This window comes from Lynx rufus, unplaced genomic scaffold (genome assembly GCF_022079265.1).
Source record: "Lynx rufus isolate CCGP_SWC_20201006 ecotype Redwood Valley unplaced genomic scaffold, mLynRuf1.p SCAF_5, whole genome shotgun sequence".
Classification (NCBI taxonomy): Eukaryota; Metazoa; Chordata; class Mammalia; order Carnivora; family Felidae; genus Lynx; species Lynx rufus.
This window is the reverse complement of record NW_025814867.1, coordinates 149,863,984-149,881,773: the sequence shown is the minus strand read 5'-3', so window position 1 is coordinate 149,881,773 and position 17,790 is coordinate 149,863,984. Positions and strand designations below refer to the sequence as shown.

The 17,790-nt window shown below is 46.1% G+C and overlaps 1 protein-coding gene and 2 pseudogenes across 1 annotated transcript; all 3 read right to left on the bottom strand.

Annotated features, from left to right (window-relative positions):
• LOC124527315 (carbonyl reductase [NADPH] 1-like) overlaps positions 1 to 5,707 on the bottom strand; it is a 35,908-nt pseudogene extending 30,201 nt beyond the window's left edge.
• Positions 2,333 to 3,186, bottom strand: LOC124526462 (phosphoribosyl pyrophosphate synthase-associated protein 1-like; annotated as a pseudogene).
• Positions 5,708 to 8,263: 2,556 nt separating the features above from the next.
• Positions 8,264 to 16,000, bottom strand: LOC124526872 (carbonyl reductase [NADPH] 1-like). The gene is made up of 3 exons (XM_047100059.1): positions 15,712 to 16,000; positions 15,040 to 15,147; positions 8,264 to 8,745 (listed from the first exon to the last, which is right to left on the bottom strand). The coding sequence occupies exons 1-3, from the start codon at positions 15,998 to 16,000 to the stop codon at positions 8,264 to 8,266; spliced, it is 879 nt and encodes a 292-aa protein (XP_046956015.1).
• Between the last annotated feature and the right edge of the window lie 1,790 nt (positions 16,001 to 17,790).

Sequence of the window (17,790 nt, the reverse complement as noted above, 5' to 3'; positions counted from 1 at the left end):
TCACTGCCAAGAGTAGGGTTTTTTATTAAGTTTATTTATTTATTTTGAGAGAGAGACTGTGTGTGTGAGCCGGGGAGGAGTAGATAGGGAGAGAGAGAGGGAGAGAGAGTATTCCAAGCAGGCTCTGTGCTGTTAGCACAGAGCCCAACATGAGGCTCGAACTCACTAATGATATCGATTTCTGAGCCAAAACCAAGGGTTGGATGCTTAACCGACTGAACCACCCGGGCGCCCTATGGTTTCTGGTGTTACATGTAAATATCTTCAATCCATTATGAGTTAATTTTTGTGAGTGGTGTAAGGTAGAAGTCTAGTTTCATTTTTTTTCCATGGGACTGTGCAATTTTCCCACCACAATTAAAAAAAAATGTTTGTTATTTTGAGAGACAGGGGCAGAGACAGAGGGAGACAACGAACCCCAAGCACTCTCCACACTGTCAGCCTGAAGTCCCACATGGGTCTCAGTCCCACAAACTTCCAGATCACATGCTGAGCCAAAATCAAGGGTCGGACACTCATCCCTTTGAGCCACCCAGATGCCCCCCAGCCCCATTTTTTGAAGATAATGTCTTTTCTCCATTGAGTATTCTTGGCTCCTTCGTCAAACATGCTTGGGTGTGAGGGCTGTTCTTGAGGCCACCACGGTGGCTATCCCTGTGGCACCCTGGAATTGGTTTCAGGCCTCTGTATTCAGAGGGACTCAGGGAAAAGGGGTGCTGCTTATACTTATTGGGAACACTGTGGACTTGGAGGAAGACGTTCTCCCTGCAGTTGGTATGAACCAGTATCAGGGCTGTGTCTGAGAGGCTGGACTCCATGGCTGAAGAGGGAATCAACTGTGCCCATGCTAGGCTGGAGAAGAGTTTCTGGAAGACTGGGGATCTGTATTACCCATAACACTGGTGAGGCAGCTGAACTGGGAGATGATGGTCTAAGGGCCCTTAGCCCTGTCCTTAGGACCCACCTCACTGTTTGTTCTAGAGCAGTATTGCCAAGGTTAGAAAAACTGCCATTTCTGTACATTTCTGGTGAATATGTAACATACTATTACCTCTTTGCAGAGGAATTAGTTCCCGACTGTTTTTTTTAATTTTATTTTTTAATTAAAAAAAAATGTTTATCAACTGTGAGAGAGTGAGAGAGCATGAACATGTGTTTTGTAATTTTTTAATTTTTAAAAAATGTTTTACCAATTTTGAGAGCGTGAAAGAGCATGCACGTGCACACATGCAGGGGAGGAACAGAGAGAGAGAATCCCAAGCAGGCTTCACGCTGTCATTGAAGAGCCTGACACGGGGCTCGATCTCACGAACCATGAGGACGCGATCTGAGCTGAAATCAAGAGTCTGATGCTTAACCGACTGAGCCACCCAGACACCCGATGACTAGGTAATTTTAAATGCTGGATAGAAAGGTCAAGTGCAGCCCTAAGTAATTGAGTTGACAAAAGTGTCCCCTGTCACACAAGAAAAAGTATATAGTTAGTCCTATATTTTAAAACTTTAGGTTTTTAAGTCCAATATTCCAACACTGATTTGACTTTGATGCTCAGGAAGGGGATGGAACGTACAGATGGAGCCTCACGTCTAGGGTTTGGGACCATCCGTGGACCTGGAACACCTTTTATTTTGTAGGCATTGTTTTCTGCACAGTCTGGACAGAAGTCAGTCACCATGAAGGCGGGAGAGTGGACAGCTCTGCAGTGTAGTGAACAGACTAGGAAGACCACAGATTCTTTTCTTTTCCATGGAAGAGCAACACAGGTATTGAGAGAGAAAGGATGCTACTGTCTAATCGGACCTCCTTGCTAGGGGTCGTGCCACACATGCTTCGTTGTTCACTGGCTGTGGACATAGCAGCTTCTCACAGACTATTAGGGTTTTCCACAAAAGACTCGTGTGAGGTTAACCGGGGAGAGGACAACTAGACTGGCAACAGTGCCAGGGCACTCAGCTTCCCTAATCAAGATCCACATCGACACACGCATGTCTCTGCGGTGGAAACGACTGCCAAGTACGGAGTTAAGACCTTATCTGCCTTTTGCCCCTTTTCCATATTAATGAGATTTGGAGATTCTTTTCAGGAAAGTGTCTGTAACTTTTGTTTAAGGGACAGAATGACACTGGCAGACATTTCAGGCCATTTATCCATGAACTCTGTCTTCCCCTTGACCATCTTAATGCCTCCTACCTACCAAACCTGGCAAGACAGACCATCTGACTCCAGGCTGTTTGTAGTCCTCCCCTGAAAGGAAACACTTTGTATGTAAGTTGATGGCACCGCTTTCCACACGTTTTCCTCGGGAGCTCCACAGTCCAGGCAACTGTGGCACCTAGTCCTCCGCAGTGATGTTTCCGGAAAAGGTAGGCCATGGACTCCCCATTGTGGATTCTCCGAATTGCTTCAGAAAGAATCAGACTGATATCCGCAGTCTCTATCTTGGGACACTGCGGCTTCTGCATGCCGTGAGGGACAGTATTCGTCACCACCACCTCATCAGTGGCGGACTCCTCACTCAGGCAGGGTCCTCTGCAGACAGGATGCCTTCAGTGGCCATGACATAGATCTTGTAAACCCTCTCTCTTCCAGTGTCTCCGCAGAAGCAACACATCTTCCTGCATCATCCATAATGTCATCCACCATGCAGTGTGCCCACCATCATCTCTGACTACAGTTACCGGCGGCTTGTCTTTGGCCATCATCAGCGGCAACTCCAGACCTGGGTGGGCAGTAGCATTTTTGACTACTGGGGGAGAATGACGACCTTCATCCATGTCCTGCTCTGTACCCTGGGCTTCTGCGTGGATTACAGCTAACCCCGAATGGAGTCTCTCAGCATATGACTGGTGAGCATCAGGAGACTTTGCTATGATGACTGCATTCCTAGAATTCGGAATTTCTTCCTGGTTATACTGCAACACAAAGGGTGAGGCTCTAAGGTTGTACATGGGAAAGCTGCAAACTTCTTGTATTTACTTTTGATGAAGATCTTTGGTGATCATGTGAGTTAAACCTGCTTTTGCCAGAATGTTCGCCAAGAATTTACACACAATGGAATGAACCCCTCTTCCTCACCTTGCTCTGCTTGCTGTAGGGGAAATAAGGGATGACTCTAGTAATGTTCCTGGCACGGGCTGTCTTCAGTGCCTAAGCCATGCTCAGTAACTCCATCACAGCTGTATTCACATCTCTGGTTCTTGTCTGTATAATGAAAATATCGTGGCCATGAATAGATTCTTTTATTTCAAGTCTTGTTGCTCCATTGGTCTCTTGATAGACCACAGATTTCCCCAGTTCAGCACCAAGATGCCCAAGGCCACCTAGGACTGGGGCAGAACTTACACTCACTGCGACCCGGCCTTGTAGCCACCTCAGAGCCAGTAGGACCTGTCTATGGAAATAAAGGACATGCATCTATTCCTGGAAGGGAAATTGTTTTTTTTTTTTTTTGGGGGGGGGTGGAATTGATCCTACAGATACCCTCCCTGGGGTACAGAATGACAGCAGGGCAAGGATGTTCTTTAAAAGCTTCCAGCCAAGTTGTTGCAAAGGTCACAAAATTATCCAGCAAGATGATAACGGTTGTAATGTTTCTAAGTGATACATTAAAGGTGTTTACCGTCATCAAAAGTACAAGTGTTTGATCTGAACACGACATGGCTGTGTCTGTAAACTTCAGTAATTCTTTTGGGTCCTCGTGTCTGTGTATGCAGTACTTGCTGGTAGACAGTGCCCTCTGGTGGTTTAGTGGCCAAACTACATGGCGTCTGGATCCATTTCTGTGACCATCTTACAAAGTACCACAAGCTGGGGCTCAAAACAACAGAAAGGTATTTTCTCACGGTTCTGGAGAGCAGAAGTCCAATATCAAGGTATTGACGGGATCGTTCTCCCTCTTAAAACTCTAGCAAAGTATCCTTCCTTGCCTCTTCCAGCTTCAGGTGGTCGCTGGCTCTCCTTGGGATTCCTTGGTTTGTGTTTACATCATCCCAACCCCTGCCTTCTCTTCTGTGTCCTCCTCCTTTTTTATAAAGACACCAGTCATTGGACTTAGGACCCTTCCTGATCTAGCATGACCTCATCTTTTTTTTTATGTTTATTTAGTTTTGAGAGAGAGAGAGACAGACAGCGAGTGAGCAGTGGAGACATAATTGCTGAGTGTGTGTGTTCCTTGCCTTTGACTGAAGGCAAAGAACTTTCCGAACTCTTTGTTCTTCAAGAGCAATACTTTGGAACAACTGGTAATCCTAGGGAGAGCTGCCAGGAAGAAATGCCAGAGGTTTTTACCTGGGGGATCTTTAAGGTAATCTGCCAAAACTTACACTGAGTCACCAATGTGGCCAAACTGCTAAGTAAACAAGGAACATGGGGATCTTACTCTTCCGGGGCTACCATAACAAATGATTACGAACTGTACCCAGTTAAAACAACAGCGATCTAGTCTCTTGAAGCTCCAGAGGCCAGAGGTCTGAAATCAAGGTGCTTCCAGGGCTGTGCACTCTCCGGTTTCTAGGGAAGACCCTTCCTTACCTCTTCCACCTTCTGGTGGCTAAAGGTGTTTCTTTGCTTATGGCTACATCAGTCCACTCACTGCTTCCATGTTCACAGGCCTCCTCTTCATCCTCAAAACTTCCTCACCTCTGTAAACAAGGGTACATGTGATGGCATCGAGGACCCTCCAAGATAACACGGAATAGGTTCCACTGCTTGAAATCCCAACCTAATGCATTTGTGACAATATAGAGTAACATTTGTTCTTTTGCCACATGTGTTAATCAGTCTAGAATCTCCAGAGAAAACTGAACTGATAGGGTGTGTGTGCATACACATGCTTAGAGGAAGAGAGGGAAAGAGTGAGCGAGAGAGATTTATTTTAAAGAATTGTGGGGCGCCTGGGTGGCGCAGAGGTTAAGCGTCCGACTTCAGCCAGGTCACGATCTCGCGGTCTGTGAGTTCGAGCCCCGCGTCAGGCTCTGGGCTGATGGCTCAGAGCCTGGAGCCTGTTTCCGATTCTGTGTCTCCCTCTCTCTCTGCCCCTCCCCCGTTCATGCTCTGTCTCTCTCTGTCCCAAAAATAAATAAACGTTGAAAAAAAAATTAAAAAAAAAATAAAGAATTGTAAGGAATGACTCACAATTATGGAGGCTGACGAGTCCAAAATCAGCAGGGAGGCCTGCAGGCTGGAGATTCAGGGAAGAGAGAATCAGGGAGATTCAGGCCAAAAAGCATCTGTAGAGTCACATCAGCAAGATGGGAGAGTAGGAAGTCCTATCCCTGGTTTACCACAGAAACACCAAATTGATGGAGGTCCTGAATCTAGTTAATAAGTTGCAGTCTTCCAGAGGAGCACAAACCAGAGAGAAGCTATAGTGAATGGAGGAAATGGAAAAAGCAGTGTCCTCAGGAAATGTTGGTTTTAGATGGGGTTAGAGGGATTTGAGGCAGGAAGGGAGGGCATAGGTGCAGGTGGAGAGGCAGGAAAACAAATATGTGCTCTGGAGATCCTGGAATATTCTAGGCAGGTGATAGGTTTTAGGCCGGCCTTATGAATTGGAGGTAGTGAGGTTCCACTAACCTGACTAGATCACACAGAGAGAGGAGGGTTGGAAGACGATGCCCATGTTGTTGACCAGCACTTCCAGACCCCCACACTCCTTGCGTAGGAAGTCGAGCAGTGCATGGCTGCTCTGCAGGTCATGGATGTCAGGCAGGGGGAAGCATGGTTGGGAGCATCATGTTCCCCGAGACCTGCTGGCACAGAACACCCATGATGGTGAAGCCTAGTTGGGCCCAGTCACCAGCACCACATGGCTGTAGGTCTACTAGGCTGAGCGAGGCATTAGAGTGCAGAAAGCAGACATGGTAAGACACTTGAGGTGTGCTGTGGGCCCCGTGCACTGGCACAGGTGTGTTCTGGTATCTGGGGATGTTACCCCTAGAGCTAGAGGCCCTGCCTCCATCACCCATCAAAGAAGGGGCCAAAGGTTCCAGATGGTTCCCTAATGATGCTATACCAGGTCTGTCTCTCCCAGGTCTGTATCTTAAACCCAACCAGAACTCCCCACTCTTAGGATCCTTCCTCTGAGCTCAGCAATGGTTCAGGACGGACTGATGTGCTCCTCGGAAAGAAAATGGGTAGTCATAGGCTAATAGGAGCTAGAGATTCATGGTGGTAGAACTAAACATATTTTGGGAAAACCCCATGAGGAAGAAAGGAATATAGCCATTGTGTTGGGAATGTGCCCTTCTTCCTCTGTAGAATGGGAAAGTTTGCCTTCTTCTAAGATGCAGTGAAACTGGTTGTACAGGGAAGTGCTTCTGAGGACACAGATCCCCTGCTTTCTCAGTAGAAACTCAAGAGAGAGATACAGAGAATGAGGTCCTGTGCTGGGACTTAGGTGTGGGCAGGACTCCTCCCTCAGTGTGATTCCCAGTGGGCCCCGAGTGGGAGGGAATGTTTGTGAAGCTCACTGTGGCTGAGGAATTGCTTGGGATGTCTGCTTTAATGGTTATAAATACTTATGTTTGTTAAAAGTGCTTATATTTGGTGTAGACCAAGGTTTTAGTTAATAAGTGTTATATATAATTTGGTGTTATTTTTAAGGTATCAAGGAAAAGAGATCTCTGTGATACTGGGATACATTCCAAACCAGCAGTTGACATGCTATTGTTTTGTCCTAGACATTGATGCTCCTCATGAGTCAGTTTAGAAAAGCCAGATAACAGAGAGAAAATTAATAGCCCCTTTGAAGGGAAAGACTTTAGGTTGTGTAAAGTTTATTTATTCTGAAAGAGAGAAAAAGAGAAAGAGCAGGGGAGGGTGTCAGAGAGAGAGAGAGAGAGAGAGAGAGAGAGAGAGAGAGAGAGAAAGATCTGAAGTGGGCTCTGTGCTGATGGCAGAGTCCCATGTGGGGCTCATGAACCTTGAGATAATGACCTGAGCCAAAGTTAGACACTCAACTGACTGAGTCACTCAAGCGCCCTTGAAGGGAGAGACATAAAGTATGGACCCAATCCTTGCTTGCAGGGCCCATCAGTTCTCATTTCTGTCAGCCTGAAACCCCTGGTGAAGACTGAAAAATAATCATGAGGGGAGGAAGTCTGTACAACATGGATGCTTCTGTGAGGGGTGGGAGGTGGTGGGAGGCCCCCCGGGAGCCAGGCTGGGTGTGGGGCAGTAAGAAGCTCCCCTCTGGGCCCTGGAGGTGTCAGGCCCCAGTCCGGGGACGCCTACGGAGGGCACTTTGCACCGCCCTTGTTTGCAGCCTGCTCACCTGTATTAGTGCCTTTACTCTTCCTGGCAATCCTATGAGTTCCCCTGAATTGTACGCTTGAGGAGATTGACAGCAACAGGCAGGGTTTTGCTCAAGGTCGTCGCGTAAGGCAGCAGAGCCAAGACCTTTTTATTTCCAGATGTTTGTCTTGAAAGCTCTCAGAGAGAAAAGTGGGAAGAATAGGACTGCGGACACCCATGTATCCACCAAACTAGCCCCAACCGTGATGAGTATTTCACTTTCCTTATATGTTCATCTTCTGTGGAGGCTTTGCTGAACCGTGTTAATGTTACACACTTGGTGACCATTTATCCCTACGTGAATAGCACATTAGCCTTGAGGAGATTTGACAGTAATTCTTTCATATGCACTGATACCAATCCTAATTCCCTTTTCTCCCTTGTCTCAGGTTGTCTTATGGATGCACCTCTAGTGCCCACTCCCATTTCACACCTTGCAGCTCCTTTTTCTCCAATGACTTTGATATTTAATGAGACCACTGCGGATGTCTATGCATGGTGGTGTGCCAATGTCATAGTAGAGGCTGATAAAGAACGCTGGCTAGGGAAATCCCACCCCCTTATGGGTCTATATATCATCTATGGTGACTTTCAAGCTAAACAGCAGATTTGAGTAGGTCCAACGGAGGCCATTCAAGTGCAAAGGCAAAATATTCACCATCTGGCTCATTCACTAATGTTTATGAACCCCTGTGTTAAATTGTCCCTTCTCTTGACCTAACTTAGGTTCTGTTAATTTTTGGGGCTGGTTGGCAGGGGGTGATCTGCACATGTGGACATCTACTTAGAATTGTTTATTCATCTATGATGTTCATTCATTATGGTCATTAATTCCACTTTTTGTTCTCATATATATTATGGAAGAAATCACAGAAGACTTCACAGAATTAGTAACCAATTCAATGTGAGTACTTGACGTGGATAAGGACATTGTAGACAGTGTAATCTGTTTGGTCAAATCATGACTGTATCATATCAGGAGCCATGAAGGGAACTGAAAGTGGGGTCCCCATTGTTCAACTTTCTTCTCCATAACAATCTCCCCGTGAGGCTCCTTGGCATCCGGGGGCAAAAGGGCCAAGTAGACGGGAGTCTCTGCTCCTTCTTCTGGGCTTTTAAGGGCTTTTGGTCCACCCATGTCTGTTCTCACCCACCCAGGGGAGCAGGCATTCAGGAGGATCCTGTCTCCCCTCCTCTGCTCACTCAGTTTCCTGGCATAGATTCTGGACAGGACGGTGACACCCATCTTTGACACTCCATATGTAAGCATTTGCATATCAGGCCAGCCCTCGTTTTGGTGCACTCTGTTCTTTACGTCTTCCACAAACTTGTTCATGAGCCCCACCAGCTCCTCCTCTGTGATGGTTTCACTTCTGAACTTCTGCTGCAGTTCTGGGCCGCAGTTCTTAAGAGCTACCAAGCTCATTATGCTAGACACATTGACCACTCTGCCTAAAATACAACACAAATAGTCACATAGAATTGCATGCACGAGAATGGTGAGTACCAAAATTCCTGCATTTGTCCATTTGGGAGACAATTACCAGTTTCCTAGGAGTGTTAATGTAGTCTTCTTATATAGGTGATGGACACGATACAGTCTTGAACCTTGTAACAGTCATAATGTCTCAGATGATATCAGAGAAATGATCTAATGGGGAGTGCAGTGCTCAGGTGTCCCATTTAGAGGAGAGAGTGATTTATATAGGAACGTGCTCTCTGAAGGTAAGGAGGCACTGACTGCAATCGTGAGTAGAGAACCACTTTTCTTCACAGGTCACCTTTGAGATCATGTTAACATCTTACGGTCCCATGGCCAGTGCTCTATGAACAAGTGTCTATCAACCAACAAACAACTGATCAGTTTAATGATGACCTTTTGAAGGAGAAAAACTGCATGGTGTGGGCTGTTGCTCTGCTGTAACCAGGCAAAACCAAATCACCTCATGGGCTAATGTGCGTGGCTGTTTCCTCTATGTTGGGATTTCATCAACTCGGGAGCAGTGAGGAAACACCAGGCAATATGGTCACGGGAAGGGGCGATGGAAAAGTCACATGTTAAAGAGATGCTATAAAAAGAAATGCTACTACATGGATGAATCTTGATAACATTACCCAAAAGAAAGTGGTCAGTCACAAAGGACTACTCATTATATGATTCTCTATATATGGGATGTCCAGGAAAGTAAATGTTCAGACAGAAAATAGATTGGAGGTTGCTAGGACAGTGGGAATGTGAGACCAGAGGGCTGGTGCTAAGGGCACAGGTTGTCCTTGGGGTGATGACAGTGTGCTAATCTTGAAGTGGTGATTGCTCCACACCTCTGTCCATTTACTAAACTCCACTGAATTGCATACCTGAAATGGGTGAAGTGTGGGATGTGTGAATTGTATCTCTGTAAATCTGTTAAAAGTGTTAATCTCACAGTTCTCACTAATTCTTTTTCAAAAACATAGTCAATATTCATAAAAGTGAACTTATATTGACATGTATAAATAGTTTACTATTTTTCTATTTACATGAGTATCTTTAGCCTAATAGAAAGGTTATGAGAATTTATGAACAATAAGAGCTTCACTAAAATTAGCAAACTGTCCCTGTTTTATGAAAATATTCAGGAAGAACAGTCATAGTCAGTTAACTCTGAGCTCCATCCCACTAAGGAATGGCGGTGCCATACAAGTTTCTTGAAAAAGAGAATGCATGACACTATAGCCCTCCTCTCTGCCCATCACCCACTTTCCCCTCTCCCTCACCCCCCCATCTACCCTTAGTTCTCAGTCCTTAAGAGTCTCTTATGGTTTGCCTCCCTCCCTCTCTGTTACTTTTTTTTCCCCTTCTGCTCCCCCATGGTCTTCTGTTAAGTTTCTCAAGATCCACATATGAGTGAAAATATATGGTATCTGTCTTTCTCTGCCTGGCTTATTTCACTTAGCATAATACCCTCTAGTTCCACCCATATTGCTACAAATGGCTAGATTTCATTCTTTCTCATTGCCAAGTAGTATTCCATTATATATATAAACCACATCTTCTTTATCCATTGACCCAGCAATAGCACTGCTAGGAATTCACCCGAGGGATACAGGAGTGCTGATGCATAGGGGCACATGTACCCCAATGTTTGTAGCAGCACTTTCAGCAATAGCCAAATTATGGAAAGAGCATAAACACCTTTTAGAAAGGGGTCAGTTATTCCAGTCCTTCCTTTCATCTACAACATGTTAAGTGTCAGTTTAATGGAACTTATTTGTCAAATGTTTTAGTAAGCACCTCTCAGGTTTTATTACAGACCAATAATTAGATTTATTGTATTTTCAAAAATATCATCCGCCCGTCTCACAATAAAAACAATACACATTAATGATTCAAATTTGCAAAACACAGAAGTGTATGAAATAAGACAGGGGCAGAGGAACCCACCCTGGGTAACTGGTATACCTGAAAGACAGCAACATTACTCATAGGGGCTTGGAGCCATTTTCTTCTGTACCTTTAGTATAGTCAGTAATGGAGAAACTCTACTAACTGTCTGTAGGCTGTTGCCCTCTTGTCTATTCTGTGTTGTCCCTCTCAGGAAGTCCAGTATCAGGTGTGAAAATGGTACATCAGCTGTGTATATGAGGGAAGCCTGACAGGGAGTAAAAGGTTTTGTAGGTAAATTCCTCATAGTAGATGCTGCAACCATTCCCTCAACCCAGGCCTGTCCCCTGCACTGACCACATCTGCAAGTGGCAGGCTGGCTGTCAGCCAGAGCTGGGTGAGATGGTAGACCCTTCTGGTGTGACAGCTCAGGACAGGAAACACAAGTGCAGGAATAGGAAGTACTTATGGAGTTTATACAGCCAAGAGTCTGATCCAAACATTTAGTCTCCAGAATAGACTCATGGCTTTCATGTGTCATTTTGAGGACTCTGAGCTGGAATGCACGCAGCCCGTGTGCTACGAAGTTTAAGGGTGGGGTGCCTGGATGGCTTAGTCAGTTAAGCAACTGATTCTTAATTTCAACTCAGGTCATGATCTCACGGTTCGTGGGTTGGAGCCCCACGTTGGGCTCCGTGCTGACAGTTTGGAGCCTGCTTGGGATGCTCATTCTCGCTCTCTGCCCCTCCCTCACTCGTGCCCTCTCTGTCAAATATAAGTAAGTAAACGTAAAAGAAAAGAAGTTTATGGACCATCCATAAGACCTTGTGATAAGGGTGTGTGAGTGCATTTGAGTGTGTCGTATGTCTGCATGTGAGTGTGTGCGAAAGAGACTGGATGTGTGACTGTAAGTGTGTGACCTGTATGAGGCAGCGTGTAAAGGAATTGCCCCGTCACAATCAGTGTGAAAGCATGTCACCCAGATACGAAAGGGCTCTTGTTCTGGTGGGGCTGGCGTGTGTCTCAGGCTTATAGTCTATCCAGGCCATTACTCTGTATGTGGCCAGGGATCTATTTAGGAACATCTCTCCCTCTCCAAACTTCAGTGTCCGAAAGCACAGCCACAGTGATCTCCACAACACAAGGTATTTTAGACATCATCTCATCTGGGGTCACAAACTTCAAGGGCAGCATTTGACTCTCAAGGCTATTCAGAATCTGTAAGCCCAAGCTGGTTCTCATGACCTTTGATGATTTAACATTTGTCACATTCCCTGGAAGATCCATGTTTTCTAATATCAAGAGGACCAGTTCTTTAGTGTCTTGACTGATAAGGGTTTTTCAGAAAACACTTCAAGTTTTGAAATGTGCCTCCTGTGGTTTTCCCTGAGGTACCTGGGGGTCTTGCTATAAGGAAGGCCTTGGCCCAATAGAACAGAGTCCTTTCATTTTCTGTTTCCCTTGCCTTGCATTACTGGGTAAGGCTTCATTTGAAGAAGGGATATGTAGGGAAAATGATTTGAGGACCTTGAGTAGTGGGAAGAACCACTAGTTTGGATGTCACATGACCTTGGTCTTCAGCCAGCTGTGCTTGTGACCTTGAAATCCATTATTCCTCCAGGTTCTTAATGGGGACCATATATAAAATGCCTAGCACATCACACCTAGAAATGTCCAGCCACCTATCCTTTCTAGAATCAATATGTCAGAGTGAGTGTGAGTGAGATACATTTGCTATTGTAACTTTCTCTCCAAATTTCTCTAGTGGTTTTTAAGACTACAGGATATTGCAAAGCAGTAGCTTCTCAAAGAAAGGTTGAGAACAACTTCTGTAAGGTTTCTTTGCTAACAGTAGCCTTAATAAGACCATATTATTGCCTAGTATTTTAAGCTTATATCTGATGAGCAAGAGTGCTCAGCTTTCCAATGTTTGTTCAATTCCTTAGAGATGATTATACCTTAATATCTTTTTGAAATAAATGTAGAGTATAATTTAAAGAGTGAAAGAATAACAACAGCTTATCCTTTTAAAGAGAATATCTTTCAAATTCAGGAATAGGAATTTTGGTGGAATGAGAGTGAAATGATATGGAATGTGGGAAGGGATTTATATGACTTTGACACTAATTGCATGGTTAAGACTGGTGATAGGCACCTGGTTGTTTTAAGTTCTTATCTTCATTTTCTGCCTAAATGGTTTAACTAAAACTGTTATTGAAAAGAGGATTAAAATATAAGAAGAATTGGAGTCCCTGAGTGGCTCAGTTGGTTAAGCGTCAACTCTTAATTTTGCTCAGGTCATGATCTCTTGGCTCATGAGTTCAAGGCTCCTTTGGGCTCTGCAATGAAAGCATGGGGCTGGCTTCTCTCTCTCTCCTGCTCTCTCTGCCTCTCCCTACTGGCTCTCTCTCTTCCTCTCTCTCTCTCAAAAGAAATAATAAATAAATAAATAAATAAATAAATAAATAAATAAATAAATAATCTGAAAAAAATGTAAGAATAGGGGTGCCTGGATGATTCAGTTGGTTAAAAAAATAAGAAAAATCAACATTTACTATCTTTCAATATCCTTAAAGTCACAATTATGTCTTTTGGTTTGTCCTTACACACCTACAAACAGAGCACACGTTGGCCTTTTGCATTTGTTCTGACCCACAGAGGACTGGTGGATGTCCTTGGAGGTTGTTCTTTGTATCCTGGTTTCTGAAGTATGGGGGAGGAAGGACAGCATTTCCTTTGGCTGCCCTAGCTAGGACTTCTCCCAGATAGTCTCCCCAAAGGGGTAATGTTCTGATAACATGAACCACTGTGGCTGCCATCCCCTCAAATAATGGAAGAACTCTCTTATTTCCAAAGGCAAGGGAACCCTGGTCTTACACTGGGAATATAGCTTGCATTTCCATGTCCCTGAGCCTAGTTTTCCTGAGGCAAGATCAATATTTGATTAGAGCCTGCCTTAGCAAATGCAGAAGAACACTCATTCCTCATTCTGGCCTGAGGCCTAATACACAGCAGGCACCCACACTGCTTAGTAAGTGAGAAAACAATCAGCCAGAGTATGATTTTTGCCTTTTAAGTGGAATACGTGTAGGATGTGTGATGCTGGCACACGGGACTCGCCCAACATCAACGCTGTGGTGAGTAAAGGAGTCGGGGGACATTTGAGAGCTGCCCTTTGGGGGCCAGAGAAGCCAGTGGTAGAAGAAGTGATGGAAGTTTCCAGGAATGAAGAGGCAATGGAGGCAGAACTGAGGGTAAACTGTACACGCATGTACTCATTCAAGCCAGACACCCTAATCTTTCTAAAAGTGTCGGCTTATTTAGTCAGTGTACTGAATGGGTGGTGGTTTCCCCATCACATTAACGTGGGGGTAAATATTGCAGTAGTTTACAGCCAAGGAATTGTGGCAGTTTGTTTGTGCAAACAATGATCAAGGTGAAGGGAGGTTGATGGGCCTGGACTTTGGCAGGTCTGACGACAGAGATCGCTACGAGTTGTGCTCAGGATTGGACTTTGCTCTTGAAGGGCTTTTGCGAGAAAGTGAGCACTCAGGGAGTACAGAGAATAACCAGAAAGGAAAAGACAGAAGAAGCAGCATCTCTTAGGAAGGTTTCAATTGTCCAGAAATGACAGCCGAGTCTCTGTTGGAGAGTTGGGATGGAGAAAGCTGGAAGCTTTCCCCCAAGTTGGAAGCTTGGGGGACAAAATCTATAGGACAACTGTTAGGGACCTGGTCAGTGATAATCAGGAGGTGGGCATGGTGACCTCATTTTTCATGGTGGGTGGATGGAGTGGTCCATGACCAGGATGATATTGGGGAATCACAGGTGTCATCTGGACACATTTGAGATGTTTAGGTGGGGGGTTGGGTGGGCAGCTGGAGGGGTCGGATCTGAGGAGGGAAGGGAGGGCATCCTGAGGAGAAGGAGAGGTAGGAAGAGAATGCTCTAGGGAATGTACTAGGCAGGTGACAGCTTTTAGGGGAGCCTGAGAAGTTTGGATGGTGAAGAGTCCACTAGCCTGAATAAAATCACTCAGAGGAAGGCAGAAGGAAGAGAAAGGGTCCAGGAAGGAATTCCCAGGGAAGTGCACCTGTGAGGGGTACAGAGGCAGGAAAGGCCTTTGTGAGGAGAATTTGAAATGAAGATGTGAAGGAGAAGAAAGAGCCAGTTGTGAAAGGCCAGCAGGACAGAAGGCACTGCTCGCTGCTGGACACGCGTGTACAGAGTCCTGAGGAGAAGGGCACCCGTGTGGTGGGGACACAGCAGTGAAGTGGGTGTGGCTGAGAAGCGAGAGGGAGCAGGGCCCTTAGATAAGGTTAGAGAGGCAAGAGCCAGATCATTCCAGAAATGGCACTGCTTGGGCCCCTGATCACACCTACCTTGGGGTTTCATTAGAGGCAGCAGTTCTGTGCACACGTTTCGAGTACCAAAGAAGTTTGTTTTCATTGTCAATTCCGCTTTAATGTGTAAGGGTGTGTGATCATCAACTGGTAAGGAAGAAGGAGAATAGGTCAGTAAGCAGTTGCCTCCTGAGAATATTCCATGAAGTGACGATAGCATTTTTTTTTTTTCATCTGCAAATGTGAATTCTCAGCCATTTCTGTGTTAGGTAACACTATTGTCCCGGTGTGAATTATCTGGCTGGCTGATGCCGTGTAGCTTTGTAACTTGGCACCACTTGGGGATGCTAAGGGAAGGGTGCACAATGGGTTTTCTGTGTACCTTTGTTTACAATATGTTGTTTATTGCAAAATAGGTTAATATTTACCAAATGACTCAGACCCAATCAGAAAGGAACTTGGAGAAACCTGGGTGAGGTCCCTGAGAATCTGATCCACGCCAGTGTGAAGGTCCTCTGGCTGGAAATGCTTGCAACTGCTGGAGGGTCCTGCTCTCCCTGTGTCTCCAGTCCATCTTCTTCCCTAGGGAGGCCGTTCTAGATCCCCTCAGAGCTCTGGACCCCAGAGCAGCAGTTGAGACACCAGCCCCAAACCCACCCTGGCTGGTCCCCTAAGGGAGGTCTCCTGGCCTAAGAGTTCCCACGTTCTTACTATCAAGGGCAATGCCCGCGTTGTTGACCAGCACGTCCAGGCCCCCGTACTCCTTGCGCAGGAAGTCACGCAGGGCGCGGATGCTCTGCAGGTCATCGACGTCCAGCAGGTGGAAGCGCGGACTCAGGCCCTCGCCCTGGAGCTGCTGCATGGCCGCCCGTCCCCGCGCCTCGTCCCGTGCCGTGAGCACCACGTCCCCGGAGAACTGCCGGCACAGGTCACGTGCGATGGCCAAGCCGATGCCCTTGTTGGCCCCGGTCACCAGGGCCACGCGGGTGTGTGAACACATAGCTGTGGGGAACGCGAGCGAGGCCCTGTGTGTGGAGCCGATGGTGCTGTGGGCCACACCGAGGGCTAGTGGTGCGGAGACCTGGCCAGAGTCAGAGATGCCAATAGAACTATGTTCTTGGTTCCAGTGCTGTGACTCCTAGAGCCAAAGCCCCACCCCTGTCCTTCCATGAAAGGAGGGGCCAGAGCGCCAGAAGTTTTCCTGATGGCGCTGTGTCAAATCCGTACTTCATGGGGCTGCACCTTGAGCCCAACCAGGACTGTGTCCTCTTAGGATGCTACCTGTGAACCAAGCAATGGTTTGAGGTCGACTGATGGGCTCCCCAAACTAAGGTGGTTGGCTTTGGGTTAATAGGGGGCTAGTGATTCATGGTAGGCGAGTTAAAATTATTTTCGGAAAACCTCAAAAGTAAAGAAGGAGTATGTATATTGTCTTGGGACAATATCCCCTGTCCTTCTTGCTTTGCAGAATGAGAAAGGTTGCTTTCTTCCAAGATGCAGTGAAGTTGCTTGCACAGGGGAACTGCCTCTGAGGACGCAGTCCCCTTTGGTCTGAGGACACTGTCCCCTTTGCTCTTTTAGGAGAATCTCAAGAGGGAGAAACAGAGAATTAGGTCCTGTGCTGAGACTGGGGTGTGAGCAGGGCTCCTCCCTCTGTGTGATTCCCAGTGGGCCCCAAGTGGAAGGGAATGTTTATGAACACTTACCGTGGAGTGTAAGCCAAGGAGTTGCTTGGAATGTTTGATCTAATGGTTACATAATCTCCTGTTTGCCTATACTGCCTATTTCTTATGTTTGTCCAAGGTCACAGTTGCTAAGGGTTATATACAAATAGGTGTTATTTTTAAAGCATCAAGGAAAAAAGATCTCTGTGATACTGGGGTACATTTCCAACCCAGTAGTTGACATGCTACTGTTTTGTCCTAGAATTTGTTATTCATCGTGGGTCAGTTTAGAAAAGCCAAATAACAGAGAGAAAATCATAGCCCTTCTGAAGGGAAAGACTTTTAAAGTGTGGACCCAACACTTCCTTGCAGGGCCCATCAGTTCTCATTTCTGTCAGCCTGAAACCCCTGGTGAAGACTGAAAAATAATCATGAGGGGAGGAAGTCTGTACAACATGGATGCTTCTGTGAGGGGTGGGAGGTGGTGGGAGGCCCCCCGGGAGCCAGGCTGGGTGTGGGGCAGTAAGAAGCTCCCCTCTGGGCCCTGGAGGTGTCCGGCCCCAGTCCGGGGACGCCTACGGAGGGCACTTTGCACCGCCCTTGTTTGCAGCCCGCTCACCTGTATTAGTGCCTTTACTCTTCTCGGCAATCCTATGAGTTCCCCTGAATTGTACGCTTGAGGAGATTGACAGACAGCAACAGGCAGGGTTTTGCTCAAGGTCGTCGCGTAAGGCAGCAGAGCCAAGACCTTTTTATTTCCAGATGTTTGTCTTGAAAGCTCTCAGAGAGAAAAGTGGGAAGAATAGGACTGCGGACACCCATGTATCCACCAAACTAGCCCCAACCGTGATGAGTATTTCACTTTCCTTATATGTTCATCTTCTGTGGAGGCTTTGCTGAACCGTGTTAATGTTACACACTTGGTGACCGTTTATCCCTACATGAATAGCACATTAGCCTTGAGGAGATTTGACAGTAATTCTTTCATATGCACTGATACCAATGCATATTCCCTTTTCCCCCTTGTCTCAGGTTGTGTCATGGATATGCCTCTAGTGCCCACTCCCATTTCACACCTTGCAGCTCCTTTTCCTCCAATGACTTTGATATTTAACGAGACCACAGT